Source organism: Chiloscyllium punctatum, chromosome X (assembly GCF_047496795.1).
Source record: "Chiloscyllium punctatum isolate Juve2018m chromosome X, sChiPun1.3, whole genome shotgun sequence".
NCBI lineage: Eukaryota > Metazoa > Chordata > Chondrichthyes > Orectolobiformes > Hemiscylliidae > Chiloscyllium > Chiloscyllium punctatum.
In genome coordinates, this window is record NC_092791.1 from 22,261,778 (window position 1) to 22,285,812 (window position 24,035).

At 39.3% G+C, this 24,035-nt stretch overlaps 1 protein-coding gene across 32 annotated transcripts in view; it reads right to left on the reverse strand.

Annotated features, from left to right (window-relative positions):
- Positions 1–24,035, reverse strand: part of LOC140471223 (zinc finger CCCH domain-containing protein 10-like) — a 136,655-nt gene that overhangs the window by 34,020 nt on the left and 78,600 nt on the right. For 3 of the 32 annotated variants that reach the window (XM_072567159.1, XM_072567157.1, XM_072567158.1), the window contains exon 1: positions 17,361–19,487. The exons of 14 other annotated variants lie outside the window; for them this stretch is intronic. Coding sequence is in view for 3 of the 18 variants with exons in the window: in XM_072567161.1 (XP_072423262.1) it covers positions 14,917–15,570 (654 nt within the window). In the remaining 15 variants the exon portion in view is untranslated. Of the gene's footprint in view, positions 1–11,934; positions 15,619–17,341; position 24,035 lie in introns of those variants that run through there. 15 more of the 32 variants (XR_011956926.1, XR_011956925.1, XR_011956902.1 and 12 more) reach the window with 13 other exon arrangements.

Sequence of the window (24,035 nt, forward strand, 5' to 3'; positions counted from 1 at the left end):
GAGTACCTTCTTCTAGATGCCATCACACGTTTAATAACGGCTACTAACAGTTGTGTGGTAGATGTTAAGTCAACTAGCATGGAGTTTTTCTTTCTCTTCCTCCCTTTCTGGGAATAGTAAACGTTAACTCATCTAATCTAATTTGGCTTTTCCCAAATCTAGGGAATTTTGCAGCATTACAACCATACATTAACCATCTCAATCATTTCAGACCCTAGGGCAAAGCCATGATGCAGGACTTGTCAGCTTACAACTCCAATACACTTTCCCAGAGTTTACAATTTTCTGAGTTCCTTCTTCCCTTCAATTTCCTAATTTAGCTATGGAACTTAAGTTCATTTCTCCGTTGTGAAGACTGATGCAAAATAACTGTTTCAATTCATCTGCTGTATCCTTATTTTCTATTGTTTAATTATTTTTATATTTCTAGCTAGCATTCTCTTGCATTCCCGCCCCCGTCACCCTAATTAGCTGGAGTAATTCTTCGCTTTGGTCAACATTCTGTCCAATCTTCTAACCTGTTGTCTATCTTTGTGCAACTAAACGCTTTGAGGGGGAGCTCCTAGATCTTTTTCTCCCAAAGTTGTTTCTGAAACTTTAAAAATGAAACACGAGAACAAACTGCACTCCCCCCCCACCCCAAACCCTGATAAAGAATTTGAAAGAACTGTTATGGGGCCAACACGAATGTAGAGATAAGGTTATAAAGAAAGAGCGTTAAAAGAGATGTCAGTGATGAGTTGATTCTAAAGTTGGATTCAGTAAACCTGAAGATTGACATTTGATAGACCCTCTTGTCTGCAGTCTCTTAAGCTTATCCTCACGATTGCAAGTTTCCTTACCTTTCTTCACTCTGTTGAAATGGTGATGTTGCCTCTGAAAACATACAGATGCACTTGTCTAGATGTTCGTTCCCTCCTTGCATCCCCAATGTGTTGAGATCAAGATTAATTGCACAGTATCCTATTTTTACTCAACATTTCCACATCAGAAAACGTACATTAAAATGATTACAAAGATTTTAATTTTTTAATCAGCAAAACATAAGAACTCGAAGTATTATCCCACATTTAACTTGTTTGTAGACATTACATTTTCCAAAATGTTGCAACCCTTAGCATCTCCGGAGAGGCAACAAGGTTGCTAACAGCAGCCTGTGTTCTCAAGCTGGGACAAGAAGAATCTAATCTGGATTCTACTCCCAATTGTCGTTTACTGTAAGCATTCAAGAATAGGTCAAATGCCAGCACAGTTCACACGTTTACCAAAATTAATGTCCAAACTCATCAAGGGAAGAATATAGAAAACTAAATGTAAACAGTAAAATAAATAATCATTTTCTGTATTTCCACCTCACTGCTAATGAAAAGCCTGACCATTTGCGGATAAGAAAATGTAGCAGACATTTAGGACTTGGAAAACCTCACTGCCAACATAAAAAAACATAACTGCTATTCTCAAGATCAAAGCTCCAAGACCAATGATGCCAACGCATTGCTTAGTATAGTTCTGGTTGAAGCTAACAGAGGTCGATAAAACAGCATCTAGCAGATGATCTATGCATTGGATAATCATTTAGAAGCAACAGCATAACACATTCAGATAGGGAATACCACATGCACAAAAAATGCAATCAGCTGCAGAAGAATATATTTTTGATATCCATTAAGTGCTTGAGGCAGTTTCCCAGTTTCTCTCTCTAAAAACACAACTCAATGGAACTCCAAGGAAATCGTTTACAGTTTTCAAGATTTGCAGTTCAGGTTGTAAGTTTCTCGCTGAGCTGAAAGGTTTGTTTTCAGACATTTCGTCACCATACTAGATAACAACATCAGTGAGCCTCCAGTGAAGTGCTGCTGTTGTGCTCCACTTTCTATTTGTGCATCTTGGTCTCAAGGTGGGTGATATCATTTCCGGGGTCCACATCGGTGTGTTGATTGATAGAGTCCCGGTTAGAATACCGGATCTCTAGGAATTCCTGTGTGTCTCTGTTTTGCTGACCTAGGATGGATGTGCTGTCCCAGTTGAAGTGGTGTCCTCCTTCGTCTGTATATAAGGATACTAGTGATAGTGGGATGTCTTTTTGTGGCGAGTTGGTGTTCATGCATACTGCTGGCTAGCTTTCTGCCTGTCTGTCTGATGTAGTGTTTGTTACAATCCTTGCACGGTATTTTATAAATGACATTTGTTTTGCTGGTTGTCTGTACAGGGCCCTTTAGGTTCATCAGCTGCCATTTAAGTGTGTTGGTAGGTTTGTGGGCTACCACGACGCCAAGGGGTCTGGGCAGTCTGGAAGTCATTTCAGAGATGTCTTTGATGTATGGTAATGTGGCTAGGGTATATGGGCTCATTGTGTCTGCTTATTTGGGTTTGTTGTTGAGAAATTGGCGGACTGTTTATATTGGGTACCCGCTGCTCTTGAGTATGCTGTATCAGTATTTTTCTTCTGCTGTTTGTAGTTACTGGGTGCTGCAGTGTGTTGCAGCCCATTGAAATAACATCCTGATTCATCTTTGTTTGTGGGTGTTGGGATGATTGCTTCTATAGTTAAGTATTTGGTCTGTGTGTGTTACTTTCCTGCAGTCCTGGTTTGTTCGTTCTACTGTGATATCTAGGAATGGGAGTCTGTTGTCGTTCTCCTCTTTTGTGAATTTTATGCCAGTAAGGATATTGTTGATGCTGTCGTAAGTTTCATCTGATTTATTTTGTTTAGTGAAGACATAAGGTGTCATCAACGTAGTGGAGCCAAAGTTTGGGCTGTTTAATTCGGAGGGCTGTTTGAGTCTCTGCATTACTGCTTCTGCTAAGGACCCGGATACTGGTGATCCCATGGGGTGTTCTGTTGATATATTTGTCAGACTTGTTAGTGAACGTGGAAGAGGGACATAACACCAGCCCTTCACCAGAGGCTCACTGATGTTGTTACAGAGTATGGTGACAACATGTCTGAAAAACAAACTTTCCAGCTCAGCGACAACCACTATATAAAAATTTCCAAAGAAAAACCTACTTACACCCTGAACCTCAACCTGAGCTTCAAATCTTCTTGAAAACCATAAACACCTATGGGTGCAATACGATAAAATTAGCCTGAATTTGGGAAACCAATGCCATCTGACTGAAGGTCACCCACGAACTACTGTACTTCCTGCATGAATGCCTCAGGAATCAGGTACTTCCAAAATGTCTTAAATACAAACCACCGCTCAACACCCCACTAGCCAAAAGAATAACAGAACAGAAAAGCCGCAGAATGTTGAGAAATGATTAAAAGATGCCCACAACCAATGACACAAATACATTCAGGAAATTTCGCAAAAAACTTTTATATACTAACATGACAGACCATGAATGGACAGACATGCTAGAACGAGCCATAAGCAAACAAAAAATGAAAAAAATTAGCCCTACATGAAAAATTGGACAAGCTCACATAAAAAGAACAAAGACAACAAAGAGGCTTGGGTCAAAACCTCAGACCAACCACTAAGACCATCCAAATAAGAGGGTTAAACTACAACTACACAGACATGACAAAAAGGACTTCCTAACAGCATTTGGATCAACCCTGAAGGGCAATGGACTCAAAGAAGAAACCCAGCAGACAAGACAGTTGCACCAGCGTTAAGTGTTGAAAAAGGAACGAAACACAGGAAAGCCCTAAAAAGACTCAAAAAAGACAAAAACATTGGCTGCAGGTAGGATTACAAAGGGCACATGATCGTCATTCTAAATAGAACAGAGTACATTGACAAAGCAAACTCACCGATCGCAGATACAAACACTTACCACTTACTGGCGATAGACCTGACACCACAACAAGAAAACCATGTCATAGCCACATTGAAAAGACTTCATAAACCAGGACAAATAAACAAGACAGATTTCCACAAAAAAAAATGAAGCCAGATGGATCCAACACACTCGCTTCTATGGACTACCTAAAGTACACAAACCAGGGGGCCCCCTCAGACCAATAGTCTCACTTACCCGGAACACCGACATACAGACAAGCCAAGGAAATCTACTAAAAACTGAAATACGTAGAAGATTCATGCCACTCCATTCACTCCACCCAAGAATTCCTGAACACCAAAGACACCAAAGATAGAAGACGACAAAATAATTGTCTCATTTGATGGAACAGCCCTGTTCACATCAATTATCAATCAGAACAGCCAAGAACACAAACACCAGACAGCACCAACTTCATCAGTAAAGACAACATCCATGTGTCACCACCCACTTCACATTCAATAACAAAACCTACAAACAAATGACCCACAGGGTCACCAATATCAGGGTTCTAAGCAGAAGCAGCAATGTAGAGACTCAAACAAAAAGCCCTCCCAACTATCCAAACCAAACTTTGGACTCCACTATGTGAATAACACCTTTGTCATCACAAAATGGAACAAAGTAGATGAAACCTACATCATCAACAACATCCTTACTGGCATAAAATTCACAAAGGAGGAGAATGACAACAGACTCCCATTCCTAGATATCACAGTAGAATGAACTTCAAACCAGCATCTACAGGAAAGTTACACACACACACACACACACACACACACACACAGACCAAATACCTAACAACAAGAAGCAATTATCCCAACACCCACAAACGAAACTACATCAGGACATTATTTCAATGGTGCGGCACCCAGGAACTATGAATAGCAGAAGAAAAATACTGATACTTCAAGAATGGATACCCAATAAACACAGTCTGGGTTCATTGTTGAAAAATCAAAACAAACAGACATAACTTGCCCAAAAACCCTAGCCACATTACCATACATCAAAGACATCTCTTAAATGACTTCCAGTCTACCCAGACCCCTTGGCATCATGGCAGCCCACAAACCTACAACACATTTAAACAATTGCTGACGAACCTAAAGGGCCCTATACAGACAACCAGCAAAACAAATGTCATTTACAAAATACCATGCAAAGACCGTAACAAACATTACATCGGACAGACAGGCTAGCCAACAGTATACATGAACACCAACTAGCCACAAAAAGACATGCCCCACGATCACTAGTATCCTTACATACAGACAAAGGAGGACACCACTTCAACAGGGACAGCACATCCATCAGAGTCAAGCCAAACAGAGACACGCACGGAAATTCCTAGATGTCTGGAATTCTAACTGGAACTCCATCAATACACACAGATTTGGACCCCATCTACCATCCTCTGAGAAAAAGAACCGGAAATGATATCACCCACCTTAAGACCAAGACACACAAATAGAAAGCGGGACATAACACCAGTGCTTCAGTGGGGGGTCACTGATACTACCTAGCATGGTGACAAAACATCTGAAAACAAACCTTCCAGCTCAACGAGCAAATTTACAACTTGAACCAAATTGGTTAGGAAATTTCCTGTCTTCCTCTCTCAATTAAATTAAGCTTTTCTGTAAAACTTTCTTGAGTTGGATTAAGTTCTAAAATCCAGCAAAGACTATAATTCTACCAACACTTCAAAAATGTTACGCAGAAGTTATCAACTGCTATAAACTTTGTCAACATGACATCCAGGGTAGTTTAAAGTTGTGGCTCATCAACTATTCGTTGCATTGTCTGCTTGAGATTTTGATCAGGGCTTGAAATATCTACAAGAAAGCACAATCTGAACGAGCATAAATTCCCTTCAGACTAAGGAATGCCCTTGTTGCCTACTGATATTCACCTTCTAAAACTGCTACTGGAAGTCATGACCTGAACTTTTAATTGTCTTCACAGATGCTGCCAGATCCGCTGAGCATTTCCAGCATTATGTTTTCATTATCCATATTCGAGAATGGGGAGACTACAGCATATGAATCAACCTAAATGAAGTACCCAAACAGTGACAGGGTATGTTCAAAGGAAGTAAAGCAAAACTAGCATAGCAAGATTTGCTTGATCAGTGACCAAACCATTGTGTATTGGCCTGGAAGTATTTTATGAACTTTCATAATTACTTACTAATTGTCCATGCAATTGTTTTATCAGCCTGAATTCAGGAAGCACACAACAATGTGCCCTAATAGCCTTCTTTTTGTTTTAGAACTTTAAAATTTGTGAACAGGACCATTAACTATATTGACTTCAAACCTAATCTAGTCAAGAAATTATTCTGACTCAGAGTTTCCAGGACAGTTCTTTCTTCCAGTCCAAACAGTACAAGATTAAAACCTTCAGGAGAACCTTAAATAAGTTGGAACAAAACTGTGGAAAATGTCCAATAGTAAAATAAAACAAACTAACACCAGGTTATGCTTTCTCCTATGATCTTACTAATTTCACATCTTCAAATAACTGAAGATTATTTTCCCTCCTATTCCATGTTTTCCCCAGTCACATTAAAGGTTTCTTTTATTCAATATCTAACACCCACTGAGTATTTAATTCAACACTTCTTTCAGATGCACACTCACTGTACATTTACAACATTTTGATAATATTATTTAGGAGTAATGAAAATGGTTTTTAAAAGCACTCTTTGGTCTCTTACTTCCCTCAGTGATATTCTTGGTGACCATACTTTATTGATATAGACTTTTACTTTGACTTTCATCTGGCCCCCTTACACATCTTATCCCTATATCATCACTTTATTGATATCAATAAGACCTCTCCGTGCCCTCTTGTTGCTTTTGCCTACATCCAAAGACTTTGAAATCCCAAGTTGGGCATCAACCCAATCATGACTTATCTGGTTTTTGCCTCATCACAATTATTTACTTAACCCTTCATAGTGCTTATCCAATGTATACCTACTCTTACATTACCCTCATTGCTGCATACAAAATCTATTTTTCCCCCCAAAAGGTGGGTGAATAGCTTTCAGAAGAAAATCCTGTGCTGTTTGTTATTATGGACAATGCTGCAATAGCACTTAATGCCCATCCTTGGTTGCCTGGAGATGGCCTTAAGTTACTGTAATTCTAAAGATAAGAGTTTCTTAATTATGAGAAGCAGAAAATTGCAGGATATGCATCAGAGACAACACCTGCCCAAATTGGAACAGTTTAAATTATGGAAGGGAACTTGAAAGTGATATTATCGCTTTTTAATTAGATTCCCTACAGTGTGGAAACAGGCCCTTCAGCCCAACAAGTCCACACCAACCCTCCGAAGAGCAACCCACACAGACCCATTCCCCTACACCTAACACAATGGACAATTTAGCATGGTCAATTCACCTTTGGACTATGGGAAGAAATCCACGCAGACACGGGGAGAACTCCACAGTTTCCCAAGGCGGGAATTGAACCCGGGAGGCAGTGGCACTGGGAGGCAGCAGTGCTAACCACTAAGCCACTGTGCTGCTTTTGATATTCTTGTCCATTTCAATGATAGAAGCCCAATGAAGGGAGGTTTTAACGCCTTCAGTACATTGTATAAACTAGCAGCCAAGACCAGAGGTTATCAAGCCTCAAGCCCCAATGGTTATTGGAAGTCAATCTTCTCAGCTCCAGGACATCTCTGCAGGAGTTCATTAACATAGGCACTCCTAATCAACCTGTTCCAAGATGTTGTGACAGATGAGGCAGGGACACCACCGCTGTGCCATCTAGCAAAGAACAGTAGAAAATGGTTGATCAAGTCCCAAGCCCCAAATGATATCCACATCCTACTGTAACCTAACTGGCTACTTCATTATCTGGAGCTGTGAATAGAGTTATACACTAATAATCAGCAGCCACAGCTCCACACTCAATCTTTGGCGAGTGGACGTAATTCAGAATTGAGCAGCTGATGAGTGAATTGAGGAAACTTGTGGCACCTTGCAGCGATAAACCAAGGGTACAATGACCACCTAACAAAGAACTTCATTTGCATCAAGTACAACTGCACTTACTGGACACTACCTTCACTCCAATTCATATTTGCCAATACTTCATCGACTTCCCCGTCTTGCTGTCAAGGATACTTGCTACTCTCGCATTCCATTTGGTATACAACTCTTGGGTCCATATCTGCATCAAGACCAAGATTAGGCTGAAGCTAACGTGTTCTGTCACAATTTGACTGTGCAGCTTAAGAGTTTAAAATGATTACGTTTGCCATTGTGACACCACCTTCCGAAACATGAATACAATCATGATGGTGGAAATCATGACCATTTCATCTATGGTTAATCCAATGTTCAGAGAATTCATTCACTCTCTTTCATGTGCAGTAAATAAACAACCAGAAAAGGAGACCAAAAGTGGAAAGACTCTCTTGTAAAAACAAAAATCAGCAATATTAAATAGTTACAATTTCAGGAACGAAAGTGTAGGGTGCCCTAAATGGATTCTATTTTTGAGTACTGAACTGGGGTGATAGTTTGACAGATACATAAAGCACCAAAAGCTCTTCTCTCAGCTCAACCCAAATCTCAGGGCAACCTGTTGGTCAAGAAAACATTGGACTGCAGAAGGTATGCAGAATAATTGAGACCACATGCCTCACATTTGACCAAAACAACTACATGCAGATCAAATTCTTTACTAGGATTAAGTTCAAATTGTGTGGTCCGGGGAACTATACTCTCAACTGCTTCTGCGCCAGGCTGGTCAGAGTATCCTTCAACTCGTGGGCCTACCAGGAACCAGGCTAAGGTTAGCAATTCCTGCAATCAGTTGCAGGAAGGAGCCCAAGATGTTGGTGCCCTTTGCACCAGCAGACATAAGGTTTTGCTCCAATGCTTGCCAATCAACGTTAATATTTTAGAATAAGCTTCATATTCTTCAAAGTTTTACTTTGATGGCAGGTAGTTTATTTTTGTTTTTCCCATTGGCAGAGCACGTTTAACCAAACAACTTAAGTTTAAGGTCGTGTCTGAGTTTTGCATGTAATGAACACTTGGGAGGGGTGCTGAAAGGCAACTGAGACTTGAAGGACTGGAATCCAGCAAACCTTTAGGAGATAAGGAGAAAAAAGGAAAGGAACTACTTCTCAATTGCCAAGAGAAAGTTGAGAAAACAAAACTGGAGCAGTTAATTGCATCCCTTGGCCTTTTGTGGTATAACATCAACAGTTGTAAGAATCCAAGTTCATATTTTTTAAATGCATGCCAAATGAAATTTGAAATTGAATTGCAACTGTATGAGTAACGTTGAATATACTGAATAGAGTAGCAGGAAAATAAAAACTGGTTTAGCGACAAAAACAGGACCTGTTCAGGCAATTTTCAACTCTTGCATATCCAAACACCATTACCATTTGGCATTATTTCACTTTTGGTGGATTCTTTTAAATTTAGAAAAATAGCTGTCAACTTTCCTATTTTATCGATTAAGTTTTCATCAATAAGAGATACATATGAGAACTAAAATTTCCATTTTCGACACTCATTAAGCACATCCAATCAGAAACGAGACTCGCAAAACTCCTCTACTTCAGAAAATCTTTAGAGCTTCCTTGACTGTACTTTCAGAGTGTTTTCACTTTCCATACAGTGATCTCACTAATTATTTAATGCTGAATTGGAAACAAATTATCAAATGAACCTATTCCTACCAGAGATGGGCATCAATCTACAGATATTCACTTCAAGTGGATGCAGTAGAATAGTCATGTTCCAGGACTAGAGATGAGAACTAACATCACATGACAATTCAAACTCAGCTTTAGAAAATCTAGAAATTGTATCATGCAATTTTCTAACAGTTGTAAAAACCAAATTGGTTTATTAATGCCTGTACATTAGAGTCATCACTTCTGTACCATACGAACATGATTCCTATCATGTAGCCAACAGGGTAGTCACTTGCATCTCAGGGTAACATTGTGAGAGCGCAAAGGTCAGTATTAAAAGCAGTTACTCAGATTAAAGGATCCACAAAGTTCACTGCTTAGATCACAATGATTAAGTATTAACTATTTGATTTATTCATAAATCTTCTCAAATCAAAAATTTGCCAATTATACCAAACATGGTGGTATGGCAGAGGAAAATGCATCATAAGACACTATAAAACTTACAGTGGAGCAGGAAATAAATTTTCACGTAGATGACCAAAAAGCGATACCCTTTGGTTAGCAAAGCTGAAACATCACCCACATTTTGGAAAACAAGAAATTAAACAAGGTACAGAAAACAAAAATTTCAGGATAAACGGGGAATTTTTTTTAACAACAGGTAAGGCTGGTCAGCAAATCATCAAAAAAAATGCTATCAAAGCACTGGGGTTTAGTCTCATGGATATAGAATTTGCAAGTAGAATTTAACAAACTTGGACTTTGGTCAGTGTGTTCTGTGAATAATTCTGGTTCCCATGCAGTATAAAAGGTATCATGGAGAAAATTTTTTTAAAAAGTCCTTCAATCAGAACAATGGGAAGGAGCCCAAGATATTTGTGCCCCTTTCACCAGCAGACGTAACGCCTTGCTCCAATACCTAGGCCCCATCAACATTAATATTTTAGAATAAAACCTGGTGCAATGGGAACAAGCTTCATATTATTTAAAGTAAAACTTTAAAAACATGTAGCTGTGCATTTTCCCCATTGGCAGAGGATGTTTAACCAAACAACTGAAATTTATAGGCCATGCTTGAATTTTACATAATGAACACTTGGGAGAGGTTCTGAAATGCAAGTGCCACTTGAAGAACTGGAACCCAGCAAACACTTAGAGGTAAGGAGAAAAAAAGAAAATGACTGGAAATAAGTTTTCAATTTCAAGGATGTTACTGGAGTTGAGCTGATTATAGATATCAGGAAAAAAATTAAAATTAAGAGAGAAGACCTGACAGAGTTGCTTGAAAGTGTGGAAAGAATTTTTCCACTTATTGCAGAATCCAAAATTAGGGGTCACAAATTCAAACAGTTCAAAAGGAACAGCATCTAACCCAATGGACCATCCATTCCTCATCAGTGTCCCTAGCATCATGGCTTCTCTCTGCTTCAAATATTTTCTACAGATAGTGAGAACAAATTTAGCAGGCATGATCTATTTATATCTTTCTTACAAAAAAAACTTAAGTCTTAACATTTACCGCTCTTCAATGGCTCTCCTGAACATAAGCCTTCATATTAGCATGCACACATGGAAAAATGTCAAACAAGGTTTAAATTTCCAATGGACACAATTGGTTTTAATTTTGATTATATTCAGGGTCCTTGGAAATTCAGCAGTCTGTACTGAATTCAGTAATTTAGGTACAATAGAATGACTCAACACCACACCTAGCCAAAAAAAGACAGGATTCCAAATCCAGAATACTGCTCTATGACCCTTGCTAGAAGAGGATTTTTGGATGCCAGGGAAGGATAGGATCATTTATTTTGCAGGGTATCCTGTAGAACTAATGACCAAATATGGGAACATTTTTGACTAGAATTACATTTACCTTCCATTCTTCTAACATAACCTGCTTCTAAATAGAATTCAGATTTAAAAGAAAAACACTCCTGTTTAAAATCACTGGCTAACAGGCAACTCACCTGTTTCTGATCCATGCTTTTTCCAAGATAAGCCCTTTCTCAACGGTTCCTCATATGGTTTCCAATTTTAAAACAACCCATTTCTAGTTTTTAAAAACTATACCTTCAAATATGATTTGCATAAAATCTTAAAACAAATTAATTCCCCATCCTAGGTAGGTCACAAACATACATCAGATCACTGACTGCAGTCAAAGTAGAAGGCACAGGGAACTTGGAAAGTAGGTGGCAGTCTTTCCTTAAATAAATGCCATAGCCATTTCTCCCTCCTGCTGGTTAAAACAGCTCCAAAGTGATGAAGCTTTAACAGCATGTTTCATAGTACCTGTCACCTCCAAATGGTTTAGTAATCACGTTCTAATATTATTAGATTAGGTTGCGTTTTAACACGTCCTGGGGTGAAGGACAAAATTTTAACTCAAAAGAACCATTAAATAGCATTGCCTGTTCTGGGATACAAGTATGCACTACAAACACAAGGAATACAAAACAATTCACAAATGAAAATTTGCTTTATTGTTATACACTCAACAGACTTCCATAGAAATGAAGGTGAACACATTTTTGCTTTAAAAGATCTACAATTAAACGAAGTACACTTAGTTTAGGACTCTATAGGTTCTGCTGTCCTGGAGGTCTGCATCAATGGAACGATTAACCATGGGAAAGAACAGTCTACATGTAATCGCATAGAAAAGCATTAACCATAGCAAAGAATTATGCAGCAATCAATATATACACATTATACACATACTGTACCATTAAACCTTTCCAGCCCATAAAGAACCAACAATAGCAGTGATGGTTTCCCATTTTATTGGCATACCTAGATGGCAATTGAAGTGTTTACTAATATCAGGATAACCACTTCTCTGCAAGTTAAGTCCAATGCAGGAAACAATGTAATTTGGTAGCATAGTAATAATAAAACATTGAATGATTTAAAAAAACTACTTAGCAATCAGTAGTAAAAGCCAGAACTTAAACTGAAGGAACAGAATTGCAGTTCAGATCAATGGCAGATAGAATGCATGCACTATCACAGTACTGCAACATTCTCCAGATGCACAGATCTCACGATGACCACATTAACTCAGACCTCAAATCAAAATTCCTTTGTATAAAAAGTGTCAATAATTATGACAGGGTCTGTGTAGATTGTATAAAGAATTTCACTGTGAAAATACACTAAGAAATACAATTAATAATTATTTCTGAATTATTAAATAAATCTTGGTGCAACAGTATAGTCTGGGAGTTGTAAGCCAAGCAAAAACACTGTTGAATGTCTTTTTTTGACTGGAAAGGGTTAACAATAACTGATGAGTAGCCATTGACCAAGAACTGCTCCTGACCACCCTCCCCAGAGTTAACTTAAGTTTGAGTGGTGCCCAACAATTTAGGTAAATGAGAGGGGTAGGAGAAGAAATATTAACGGCTTAAATATTGACCCCAAGCTTTAAGTTGAAATGAACTAAATTCACATAGTACATACAAACACCATAATGGGGGATAAATGGATGCCAGAATCCTAAACAAATGAGGCCAGTTATGACTGTAAATAGTATCACGGTATGTTTCAGTGCAAGAATCTAAAATAAACGCTACAGAGAGCAAGCGATACTCAAGCACTGTGGTTTGAGGAACTGAAAGAGGCTACAGTTAAATCCATGAAATTTGTATCGTATGCATTAATGGCAAAAACCTGCTTTAGGTCCTGCTGAGAGAAATTGATTTGAGTCATTTATGCAAATCTGATGAATAAGCTATTGTGCCCCATCTATCACAAACAGGATTCTACTGCACACCCAATTATGACTCATCCATCCCTGTATACCAATTATAACTAAAATAATTAATATTCCTAAACTACAAGAAAGGAATTCCAAAAGTATCTGGTAGTCGCAGTATTAGCTTGATATCCATCATCACCAATACCTAGTGGTAGCACAATGAATTGCATTTTGCAACGCAAAGCTGTACTTTATCCCTTGAGCTTAAAAGATGGCATAAAAGGAAGGAGATGGAAGCATGTGGATAAAGGGAAATCAGGAATACAGTAGCTGTAGGGGCTAGTCCATGTCCACCATTACCAGTTGGAGTGGCAGAATGAAGACCAGCTGTTTCTTCAAAGAGAGGATGAGAATCGGAAGAAGGTTGTCTCTTTATTTGCTGCAACAGCCAGAGAAAGATCAAGATTTTCTGAGGCTAAATTTCTGGCCTCCAATAGGGGTAGCAGAGTGACAAGAAAAATAAATTTAAAAACTTATGAACAGTAGCTGGGGAATTACTAACAGCAGGCAAAACTCTCTCTTCACTGGACATAGTGAAAACATGGCAACTAATATCTACACTCATTCAATTGTTTTAAATTGAGTTTTAAAGTAGAAAGCAATACAAGATGACTAACAGAAAAACTGCATGGAGGAGCCATGGGCTCCCACCAATGCAAAAAACCAACCCACTACAATACAGATTTCTAATGACCAAAGTACCACCAACCCAACAATACCCATTATGCAGAGCATTAAAAATGCCTCATTCTTGTGGTACAGTTGACTAACTGGCTAATGATTGACTTGGTTCTCACAAAGGTCAGTTACATACAAAGTAACAAACACATGAGGCAGCTAACTACATGTTTAAAAGATGATTTGGGTATATGAAGGGCTGTAAGTTCCCATTCCCTAGATTTAGCTGAGAAAATAGATCAGGACAGCAAGATCGATCAAGACTTATACAGCTCTTTAGTACCCAAAACCATTACAACTTGCAACACATACCAAAGCATCTCACCGTGACACACTGGATGATTTTACAGTACAGATGGTTCAATGAGTTGCCAATTTTGCCACTTAATTCACTTCTGCTTCTGTTACCTAGTTTTGCCAAAGATAAATCTGGCAAACACCTCAAGTCTTGCAACACGTTTTCATAAAAGCAAATGCATGAAACGGTGAGAAGACTCAAACCTGCGCATGTATGGCCATAATGCAGTCAATGGATGGAAAATTCAAATTGCGTTGCTTGGAAAATTGTCCAAAGCCAACACTGGATTATACCCAGACTTTCTTTCATACTTTTTCTTAAATTAGTGAACAGTGGAGGCAAGAAAAGAAGGTCAAATTATTCAAAATGGTTTAAATGTTCACAGCAGGGAAATGGGATATAAACACGAACACCAGAATCTTCGATATTGTTCTTACCACTCCCAAATGAAATGCTGGAAAGGGTATCACAGCAACCCCTGTCCATTTATAAATTCACGGTAGTGGTATGTTAAAACTGCCTTAATATTGATTGAGCTTGTGGTCTTATATTGGTCAATTTGTAAATTTGCAACTGTAAAGCAGAGTCCCAGCACAACGTTCTCAGATCTGACAAACTACATAGGTTTCTTTATTAGTATACTGAAGTGACAAACAGGTATTTAAAGGAGTTGAGTCACACCTCTTTCAGGTAATCAACTCCAATGTCACTGGGTGGTGAATCTCCCAGCTGTTGCAGTGGGCGTGGGTGTCATAGGTGTCATGGAGGTCATGGGGGTCATGGGAGTCATCATTCCCATCTTCACTTGGTTGCGGAGATTTGCATTCTGCTCCAGGAGGAGCTCATTGGTGGCCATCAGGTTTGACACCTGTTTTTGGAGATCCTCAACACGCTTTTGAAGCATGAGATTCTCTTCCTTCAGAAACCGGTAGTCAGCTGCGCCAGGATTTTGCATGCCGTAGTCGTATACTTCAAACCCCATGCCCTCCATCCTTCTCCTCTTCATGTGAGCGTCGTAGCCATCGTAGAGGTCATCGTAGCGGTCATATCTGCGTGCCAAGGGAGAAAACACCTGGCTGTGCGCCATACCTTGGTTTTCATAACCATACTCGTCGCGCTTTACGTGCAGGAACTTACATTTGGGCCCTCTTTGACAGTCACCCTTCTGATAGTCGTGGCAGATCGGAATCTCACCTTTATTAACAGGTAGATCAGAAGATAAAAGGCCAAGGGTGGACATCTCATTAGCGTCTGGGTGGCGGAACTTGCAGCGCTTACCGCGGTTGCAGACGTTGCGCAGGAAGTCACGGCAAATATCATCTGTACTGGGGCCAGCCTCCTCGGTGCCGTTATCTGGCATTTTTATAGATTAATTCTGCGCTGTTTAGCCAAGGCGCTACACAAGCAACTGCAAAAGAAAAAAAAAGGCAGGTCTTTACAGAGAATGAGCGATTCATTACAAATTAATTATTGCGCATTCTATAAAACATTGAATTTTGAGTAGTTGCAGTAGCAACATTACCAAGTGACTATTAGGACTGAAGAAATCTGTGCAACATGTGTTAGCACACAAAAAAAAATCACAAAGGAATCAGTAATTCCACAATTGTGATGCGCGCAAAACCAAAGCTCTACGATTTATGGTTGCCTTCAAGTTTCATAATTTAGTGTTTAAATTAGAACACTAATCCATGTTAGAACACATGGATTTCTGGTGCACCAATATAAACTCTTCCTTTGAAAAGGAGTACAATAGGCAAACACTAAAGCTGCACTAAAAGATAATGTAGTAGATATTAAGTGAATTGCGCCAATCTACATCAAATGGTAAGCCTTCACATAAGTTACCAATCTCAATATGCATAGGGGTAGCGCTCGCAAACTCAGGATGCACATTAGCCTCTCGCTATTATAGGATTTTTGCTCTGAAAAATTTACAAGGCAGACTACCTGAAAAGAAAACAAAGTGGCCTTAAATATGAACTCTTAAAAGCACTTGACATTATGCAAACTAAAAGATTAATACTTTAGCAAAAAGCAGTGAAGTATCTGATCGGCATGAAGGCAGTTACGTCGTGGTCACCCTCACTGTTGAGCTAAGAGGCGCACTAACAGGCACAATTGATGGTTCTTTGCCCAAGGACCACCACAAAATTGGGGCGGGGTGGCGGCGATGAATTCTCGCCGAATCATAACGTTTCATCTGGCTCCACTGAATGGATCAGAATGATCTCATGTAGTTCCGTCAATTTTGAACATAATACATTCAACAGCATGAAAACCAAACAAGTCACAACGCTTGTACCCAAGTTTAGTTGTCTACGGCGTGCGGCGGGGGAATTAAATCCAAATGCGATACAAGAACACTCTGCAGGTGTGGGTGTCGGTCAAATCGTTTGAGCTGCAGTAAATTTTACACCTCTTGCATTGTACACAATCATTTTCAATGTAGCTTATCGGATTACAAGGCTTCCAGGCCTCAACGTCCTGATGCAGGAAACAACTGCATTCACACTAACTAAACCCTCAACCGTAACATTTAAACAGTTATAATAAATCGAGAAAGTGATCACGGGTGAAAGAAACAGAAAACAGGAACACATTTACACAAACGGTTCAGCTCCTCCAAACTACGAACAGATCCAGACAACGGTGTCAGAACTGCAATTCGAGCCACTTTAAACAAGACTAAAAAAATATTTTGGGATAAACTGTTTAAGTATGGGAAATTGATTCAGTATTTAACTGTAAAGACCAAGGCGAACCTCCAAACAAATTTGTCCTCCCATCCCCCACAAAACAGTCTGATTTTATCCTGCGTGCCACGCACACGAACTAAAGCAGTTTATTCGACGGATGCTTCTGTCTTTAAAGCATCTTTAACCAATTTATCCAACAATGTGAATCGGTAGCCGCGGTCGCTCCAGATTACTGCTGTTGAACCAAGTGCCTCGCAAACGCGTTCGCTGGATTTCAGGCTGTAATGGCGCCTTTAGGCCTCGACTTCCTGTTACAAATTAAAATGACCCCCAGCTCACAAACAAACACGAATCTTCTAAGCAGCGTATGCACATATAAATCTTGGAATGATTCCAATGACCCCGAAGCTTTTAACATGTGTCAAAACTCACAAACCACGGGTAGGTTTACCTATACAGCACAGCTCCGTTCTGCTCAGTTCCTTCCCTCACAGGCTTCAACACAAAGAGGCTCAACGCAGGTCCTCCCAGTCAAGGGTAACTTCACGACAAAGAGCATTAAACTAGGTCCTCCCAGTCAAGAGGGACTCCAAACGAAAACAAGGCGTATCATAGGCGCCTTTCACAACAAAATTTGAAAAACTCGTTCGATGCCTCGTCGAATACTAAATACCATTTATTAAATGGAAATCGCACATTTTTATTTAAGATGTGCCATTTTCACAAACGTCATTTTAGAAAACACAACACACTCTACATAGGAGTTTTGTAAACTACTCTGATACAGGAACAAGGGATTGGATTATATCTACATAGAATTCTGGTGTTTCCAATGAAAATTTAGGAATCAAATGCTTACACTATATTAAACATGAAAAAAAAGGGAAACACTGGATTTTATTTTATGAACATAATTTTTGGCAGTCTGATTTGAAAGATGATCGTACGAAATCTAGCAATCTGTATCACTCTTGCAACGATCATTCTTAACATTTTGACAATATTGCGACGTCTTCTATCACGACGTTTATTTCTTCTTTAAAAATCAGCATTCGATTAACCATTGTTAATTCAGATCACACAAACTTTCTGGCCAAAGTCGGGCAACTTACTCGAAGGCCTTCCAGAGCTGGTATATAATCAAAGATAGTTCACTACCTCCCCCCTCCGCCTTGCTTACGAATGAGGGGAACTCGGTCTTCAAGGAGCAGTGAAATGAACCACACATTGCCTATGGAAAAGTAAACCCCTTCCTCTCAACAACACAGAACAGCAAACTAGTCCTTCAACTCCACTTAAATGCACGGGATCCCTTAGAAGCCACAAAATGTGGTCTTCATCATAGTCACGAATCCTTCAACAATATTAAACCATAGACTATTAGTTACATTATTATTTCACTTCATCCAATAAAAATTAAAACAAGTGAAATTTCGATGTTTCCCTTTAAATTCACAAAATTACTGTGCAATCATTTGAACTTAACTTCTCTTTCAAGCCATTTACAAAACTAGGAAAGAATTTACATAAATGATTTGGATGCGAGCAGAAGAGGTATAGTTACTAAGTTTGCAGATGACACCAAAATTGGAGGTATAGTAGATAGCGAAGAGGGTTACCTCCGATTACAACAGGATCTTGATTAGATGGTTCAATGGGCTAAGAAGTGTTTTCCCTGCAGCATTGGAGGCTGAGGGGTGACCTTATAGAGGTTTATAAAATTATGAAGGGCATGGATAGGGTAAATAGGCAATGTCTTTTCCCTGGGGTCGGGGAGTCCAGAACTAGAGAGAATAGGTTTAGGGTGAGAGGGGAAAGATATAAAAGAGCCCTACGAGGCAACTTTTTCTCACAGTGGGTGGTACACGTATGGAATGAGCTGCCAGAGGATGTGGTGGAGGCTGGTACAATTGCAACATTTAAGAGGCATTTGGATGGGTATATGAATAGAAAGAGTTTGGCGGGATATGGGCCAGGTGCTGGCAGGTGGGACTAGATTAGGTTGGGATATCTGGTAGGCATGAGTGGGTTGGACCGAAGGGCGTTTCCATGCTGTACATCTCTATGACTCTAAAAGAACCACCTATTATCAACCTTATCCTTTAAAGGGTATACGATCTTTTCCAATCATTGCACTATTAACTCTTGTGAGATGCACAAAGTGAAGATCATTTGTGGCCAATTTCAGAAAAATCTCTACTTCGTTTCTTCCTCATTTCACAATACCAGGGTTATTGAAAGAAAGATGATTTGTTTTTGTACTACGAGTTTTAGGTGCTCTACTTTATTTTTTAAAATGGGCTTTTTTGGCAAGCAAAGAGTTAATTGCTTGTATGTGAAAAAATGTTTCAGTAATTTGGTTAGACATGGATAATTGAAAAGGCAGGAAGATATTTAAAATGGTTACTCTGTCTGCACGTGTCCAATTCTCACTGCTACAAAAGATGTTACCAAAAGGACACGTAATCACAACTTTGTCAGTTGTGGTCCAGGGTCTAACTATCGATTGTGTATCAACAGCCGATTGTAAGTAATCTAATCTAATATATAAAAAAACAGTGTGGAAACAGGCCCTTCTGCCCAACAAGTCCACACCGACCTTCCGGACAGCAACCCACCCAGACCCATTCCCCTACATTTACCCCTTCACCTAACACTACGGGCAATTTAGCATGGCCAATTCACCTAACCTGCACGTTTTTGGACTGTGATATGGAAACCGGAGTTCCCGGAGGAAACCCACGCAGACACGGGGAGAATGTGCAAACTCCACACAGACAGTTGCCTGAGGTGGGAATTGAACCCGGGTCTTCGGCACTGTGAGGCAGCAGCAGTGCTAACCACTGTGCCACCATGCCGCCCATTTAACTGCAAACCAATGGTCCATTAATATAATTGTAAATGTAGAATTGATCCTATTGTATTAGGAATCATTATTCAATTGCTTGCATCAAATGTGGTAGGATATATGAATACCAAAATTAGACACGGATTTTAAAAAGAACATTCCAAAAAGAGTCCAGTACAGAATTGTACATATTCACAGAAGATTTAAAAAAAAGGAACAGAAGAAAGCAGACTCAACCAGAACCAGTGTCAACTTGCATTTACGCCTGTTGTTGAGTATTGCTTTATTACTTAGTAAATCCTCAATTTGTTAAGCGTCTCAATTTTTTGTCTCCTCAAAAAACCAAATAAAGGCATCATGGATAGTTTATGGTGCTATAAATTACTTCACTACTATCTCCTACTTGAGCAATAGTGATCTACTTTCTTGGTATGTCCTAATGGCTTTTGGAACATCATACTTTGAACTTTATCCATCAAACTATCCCAAAGGCTACGTACTGCCCAACCTCAGGCACTTCCACAAAAAAATATATTCACCCCCTTTCTTATTCAAGGGGTGAATATCTTATTCATCCCTTATTTCCTTATATTCAATCTTGTTAACACGGTTGATTTCTCCCCTTACGAAAAAAGTGCATTTGTGTAGCACAACACATCAAACGTTCTCTTGCTGTGACATACTTAAGTATAAACATTGTAAGAATCATAATTAAAATCTCAAATGCCTCAATGTCAATTCAAAGCCACCTTTCCCCAAACAAGCTTCCCTATTGACACTCATTTCATCACAGCTTAATAGACCTCCTTTAAATTCCCTCCAAGGACACGCTGATCTCCTTTCAAAGCTATGAGCACATTCTCATTTCATAAGTGAGATGTAAAATGTTGCTCATATCAACTGTCTACTGAATTATCCCTGGCTAACTCAGCGTAGACTGTTATAAACCAATTTCAAGTAGGCATAGGTGCATACTGCTGAAGTGTCTGAAAATATGGCTTATAATTCTACAAGATAACCAAACTGGGAAAACCTGTACTGGTACAGCAGTAGAACGACTAAGAAGGCTGAGGTTAAGGATTTTGTTCAAGTCTCCAAACAATGCATTGTCTTCAGGGCATTTGGGGCAGAACATAGGCTACAATTATGCGTTTCGCTACTCATCAGCCTACTTTCTTCTATCAACTTATTTTACTGGGCTGCAAAAACACCAAACATTGAAGACAGAACCAGGGTGCCCCAGCCAGAGGATTAAAAATAGGAAACACACAGTTCCTTAGCACTTGCATTTCTCACCCTGGTCACAACACATATGTAGTGTACATAATTCAGAAAATCTGCCTACAAATTAGCAGTTAACCATGAGAAAGTATAACATTCCAAAGTTTGATATTTCTGGTGTCTAATAAAATGTCCTCAGCACCAATATCCCCCACTTTTATATCAACAAAATCATACCAACAAATAAAATCTGTGCACCTTCAACAAGATAGCTCAAAACAGTACCTGGCAGACAGCAGAGTATGAGGGGGAAAAGGTCACCATTAGATTTGGCAGGGGAAAGTGCTCATCACCCTCCTCCAAGATCAGAGTAATGATCAGAAAATCGCCTGTCCATTAAATGGAATGTTATCAATTTATACATATGGAAAATTACATAGCTACTATCTACCAATGGGAGAAGAAAGAATTAAAACAGTAAGCCAAAATGCTGAGTGTGTGCTTTCCTTAATTCATTACACAGAAGTGGCCGAAATACATTACTAATCATTCACAAGGCTCAAAATTCTCTTTGCGTGCAAAGTTTAGATTGACAATATTGATAACTGCTTCTCTGATCTTTCTGCTGACACTTTCAAAGACATTTAAAATACAAATACAAAAATTTTTGAACTTTTAAAGTTCAGAACACAGACACCAATCGGACAAAGTATTGCAATAAATTTGAATAAACCAAAGACCATCAGAAAGCAGGAGTCCTACTTCAAGCGTAAACGACAGTGTCAAGTAAACTGACCCACCCAAGAGGAATAGTGCTCTTTTATATCTGTAAGACTATGCAATTAAATTCCACCAACTGAAATAAGCAATTCTGAATAGACCATTGATTCTGTACATTTCACCACATCATGGATTAAAGCAGTCTGCAGTCACATTTTGTTTTGAAGCAATAGTATAATCCCATGACAGGGTGAGTTGGGCTAGGTGATGAAATTTGATGGATATTTCCCCAGGTCCGTCAGATGTGGGAGCAGAAGTAATGCCATTCAGCCCATCAAGTCTCTTCCACTCAATTAGGTCATGACTGATTTGATAATCCTCAAATCCACTTCGTTCATAACCATGGATTCCACGACTATCAAAAGGCTATTTCAGTCTTGAATACATGACCCAGCCTTGACAACCCTAGTAAATAATTCCACAGATTCAATGCTCCCCAAAAGAAGAAATTGCTCACTTATCTCCTACTTGGGTGACTCCCCATTCTGAAATTATGCCCTCTGGTTCAAGACTCTCACAAGGGGAAACAACCCCTCTGTCAAGACCCCAATGAATCTTCTACGTTTCGATAATGACACCTCGCATTCTTCTAAATTCCAATGAGCACAGACCCAACCTACACCTCATCTCTACTCAGAACAAAGTCCCTCCATATCCACAATCAACCTACTGAACCTTCTCTGGACTGCCTACAACATCTTTCCTTAAATATGGGGACCAAAACTGTTCACAGTATCCTAGAAATAGAAACTATTCTTTTCAGTGGTTGTTTAACTTTTCTAAGATTTCCCAATTTTTATACTCCATTCCTTTTGAAACAAAGGTCAACATTAATTTGCTTTCCCTGTAACACAATGAACTTGTGTGCTAGTTTTTCCATGATTCAAGCATGAGGACTCCCAAATCCTTCTATCCTGTAGCTTTCTGTAATCTCAAATTTAAATATTCGACTGCTCTATTCTTCTTGTCAACATGCACAACTTCACATTTCCCACAGTATATTCCATCTCCCAAGTTTTTCTCCACTTGCTTAGCCAGTCTATATCCTTCTGAAGACTGTCATCCTCACCACTTGCCTTCCCATCTTTTTGCAATCTGCAAACTTGGCGATAATACATTCACTTTCCTCAACCAAGTCATGAAGATATAGTCTCAGTAATTGCAGCCCCAGCACGAAGTCCTATTATGGTTTTCTACCAATCACAGGTTGCCATCCACAGAATCTCCCCTTATCCCAATTCTCCGTCTTCTATTAGTTAGTATAACATGAACAGTGGATTGGGTAACTCCAAAAACATCCATTCATTGCCACACATCTAAATAAATTGCAGAAGTTAATGTCTATGAAGTCTAGTGACTGGTGTTGCTTTAGCTGAGATTGTACTATTTATGGTGTTTAGAAGTCAGGCTGCCAATATCTTCTTCTAATCTCCCCCAGGAAGAGAGATCAGGTAGGAACTTAATAGGCATTTAAGAGTTAATAATGGCATCACTAACTCAATACTTAAAAATGCCTAGGCAATAAATGGAAACTTACATGCAGGTTCACATTTAGGTTGGGTGAACAGAGCAAGTTTCCAAGAAGCAATTTAAGTGGACTCAGTAGAGACACACAAAAATGTAGTGGCATATCGGGCACAATATCATTAAGAGGAGACCACAGACAAGCCCAATCCCCTCACCAGATGTACACGGGACTCTTGTGGTGCAGTGGTAGTGGCCCCCACTCTGAGCCAGTAGCCTAGATCACAAGTCCCACCTGCGCCAAAGGCATACAATGACAACTCCGTACAGTTTGGTTCAGAAGTATACACATTCTGAAAAAAAAGTAATTGGATAATAGCCCCAGGAACACATGTTTGTTTTCTCTTATACCTAGTCTGGGCGCTAGGAATTCATTCAGTTCAGTAAACAGGACATGCAGACTTCTCTGCATGTCTCAAATTAAACCAATTCCCCCCTCCCCCACTTGTCATGCGCTGGAGCAATCTTAAGTCGAGACCTCAACCTGCTGAGAGCAAGTATAACATTTTAACGTGAACGTTTAACACATTTGTAGATTTGCGGTGAATCTTTTAAACTGTTGTAGAACTCAACGGGAAAATAACGTTCTAAAAATACAAGTTTCCAAGATAGTTAATCTTCAATAGCCTAGCTCATAGATGCATTTTGAACTCGTTTGGTTTGCCGTCAGAGGAAGTCGCTGTTAAATCTGATTATAATTAAACTACTTTTTATTGATCCAGAAATTTGGACGTTTCAGAATTTCAAGATGAA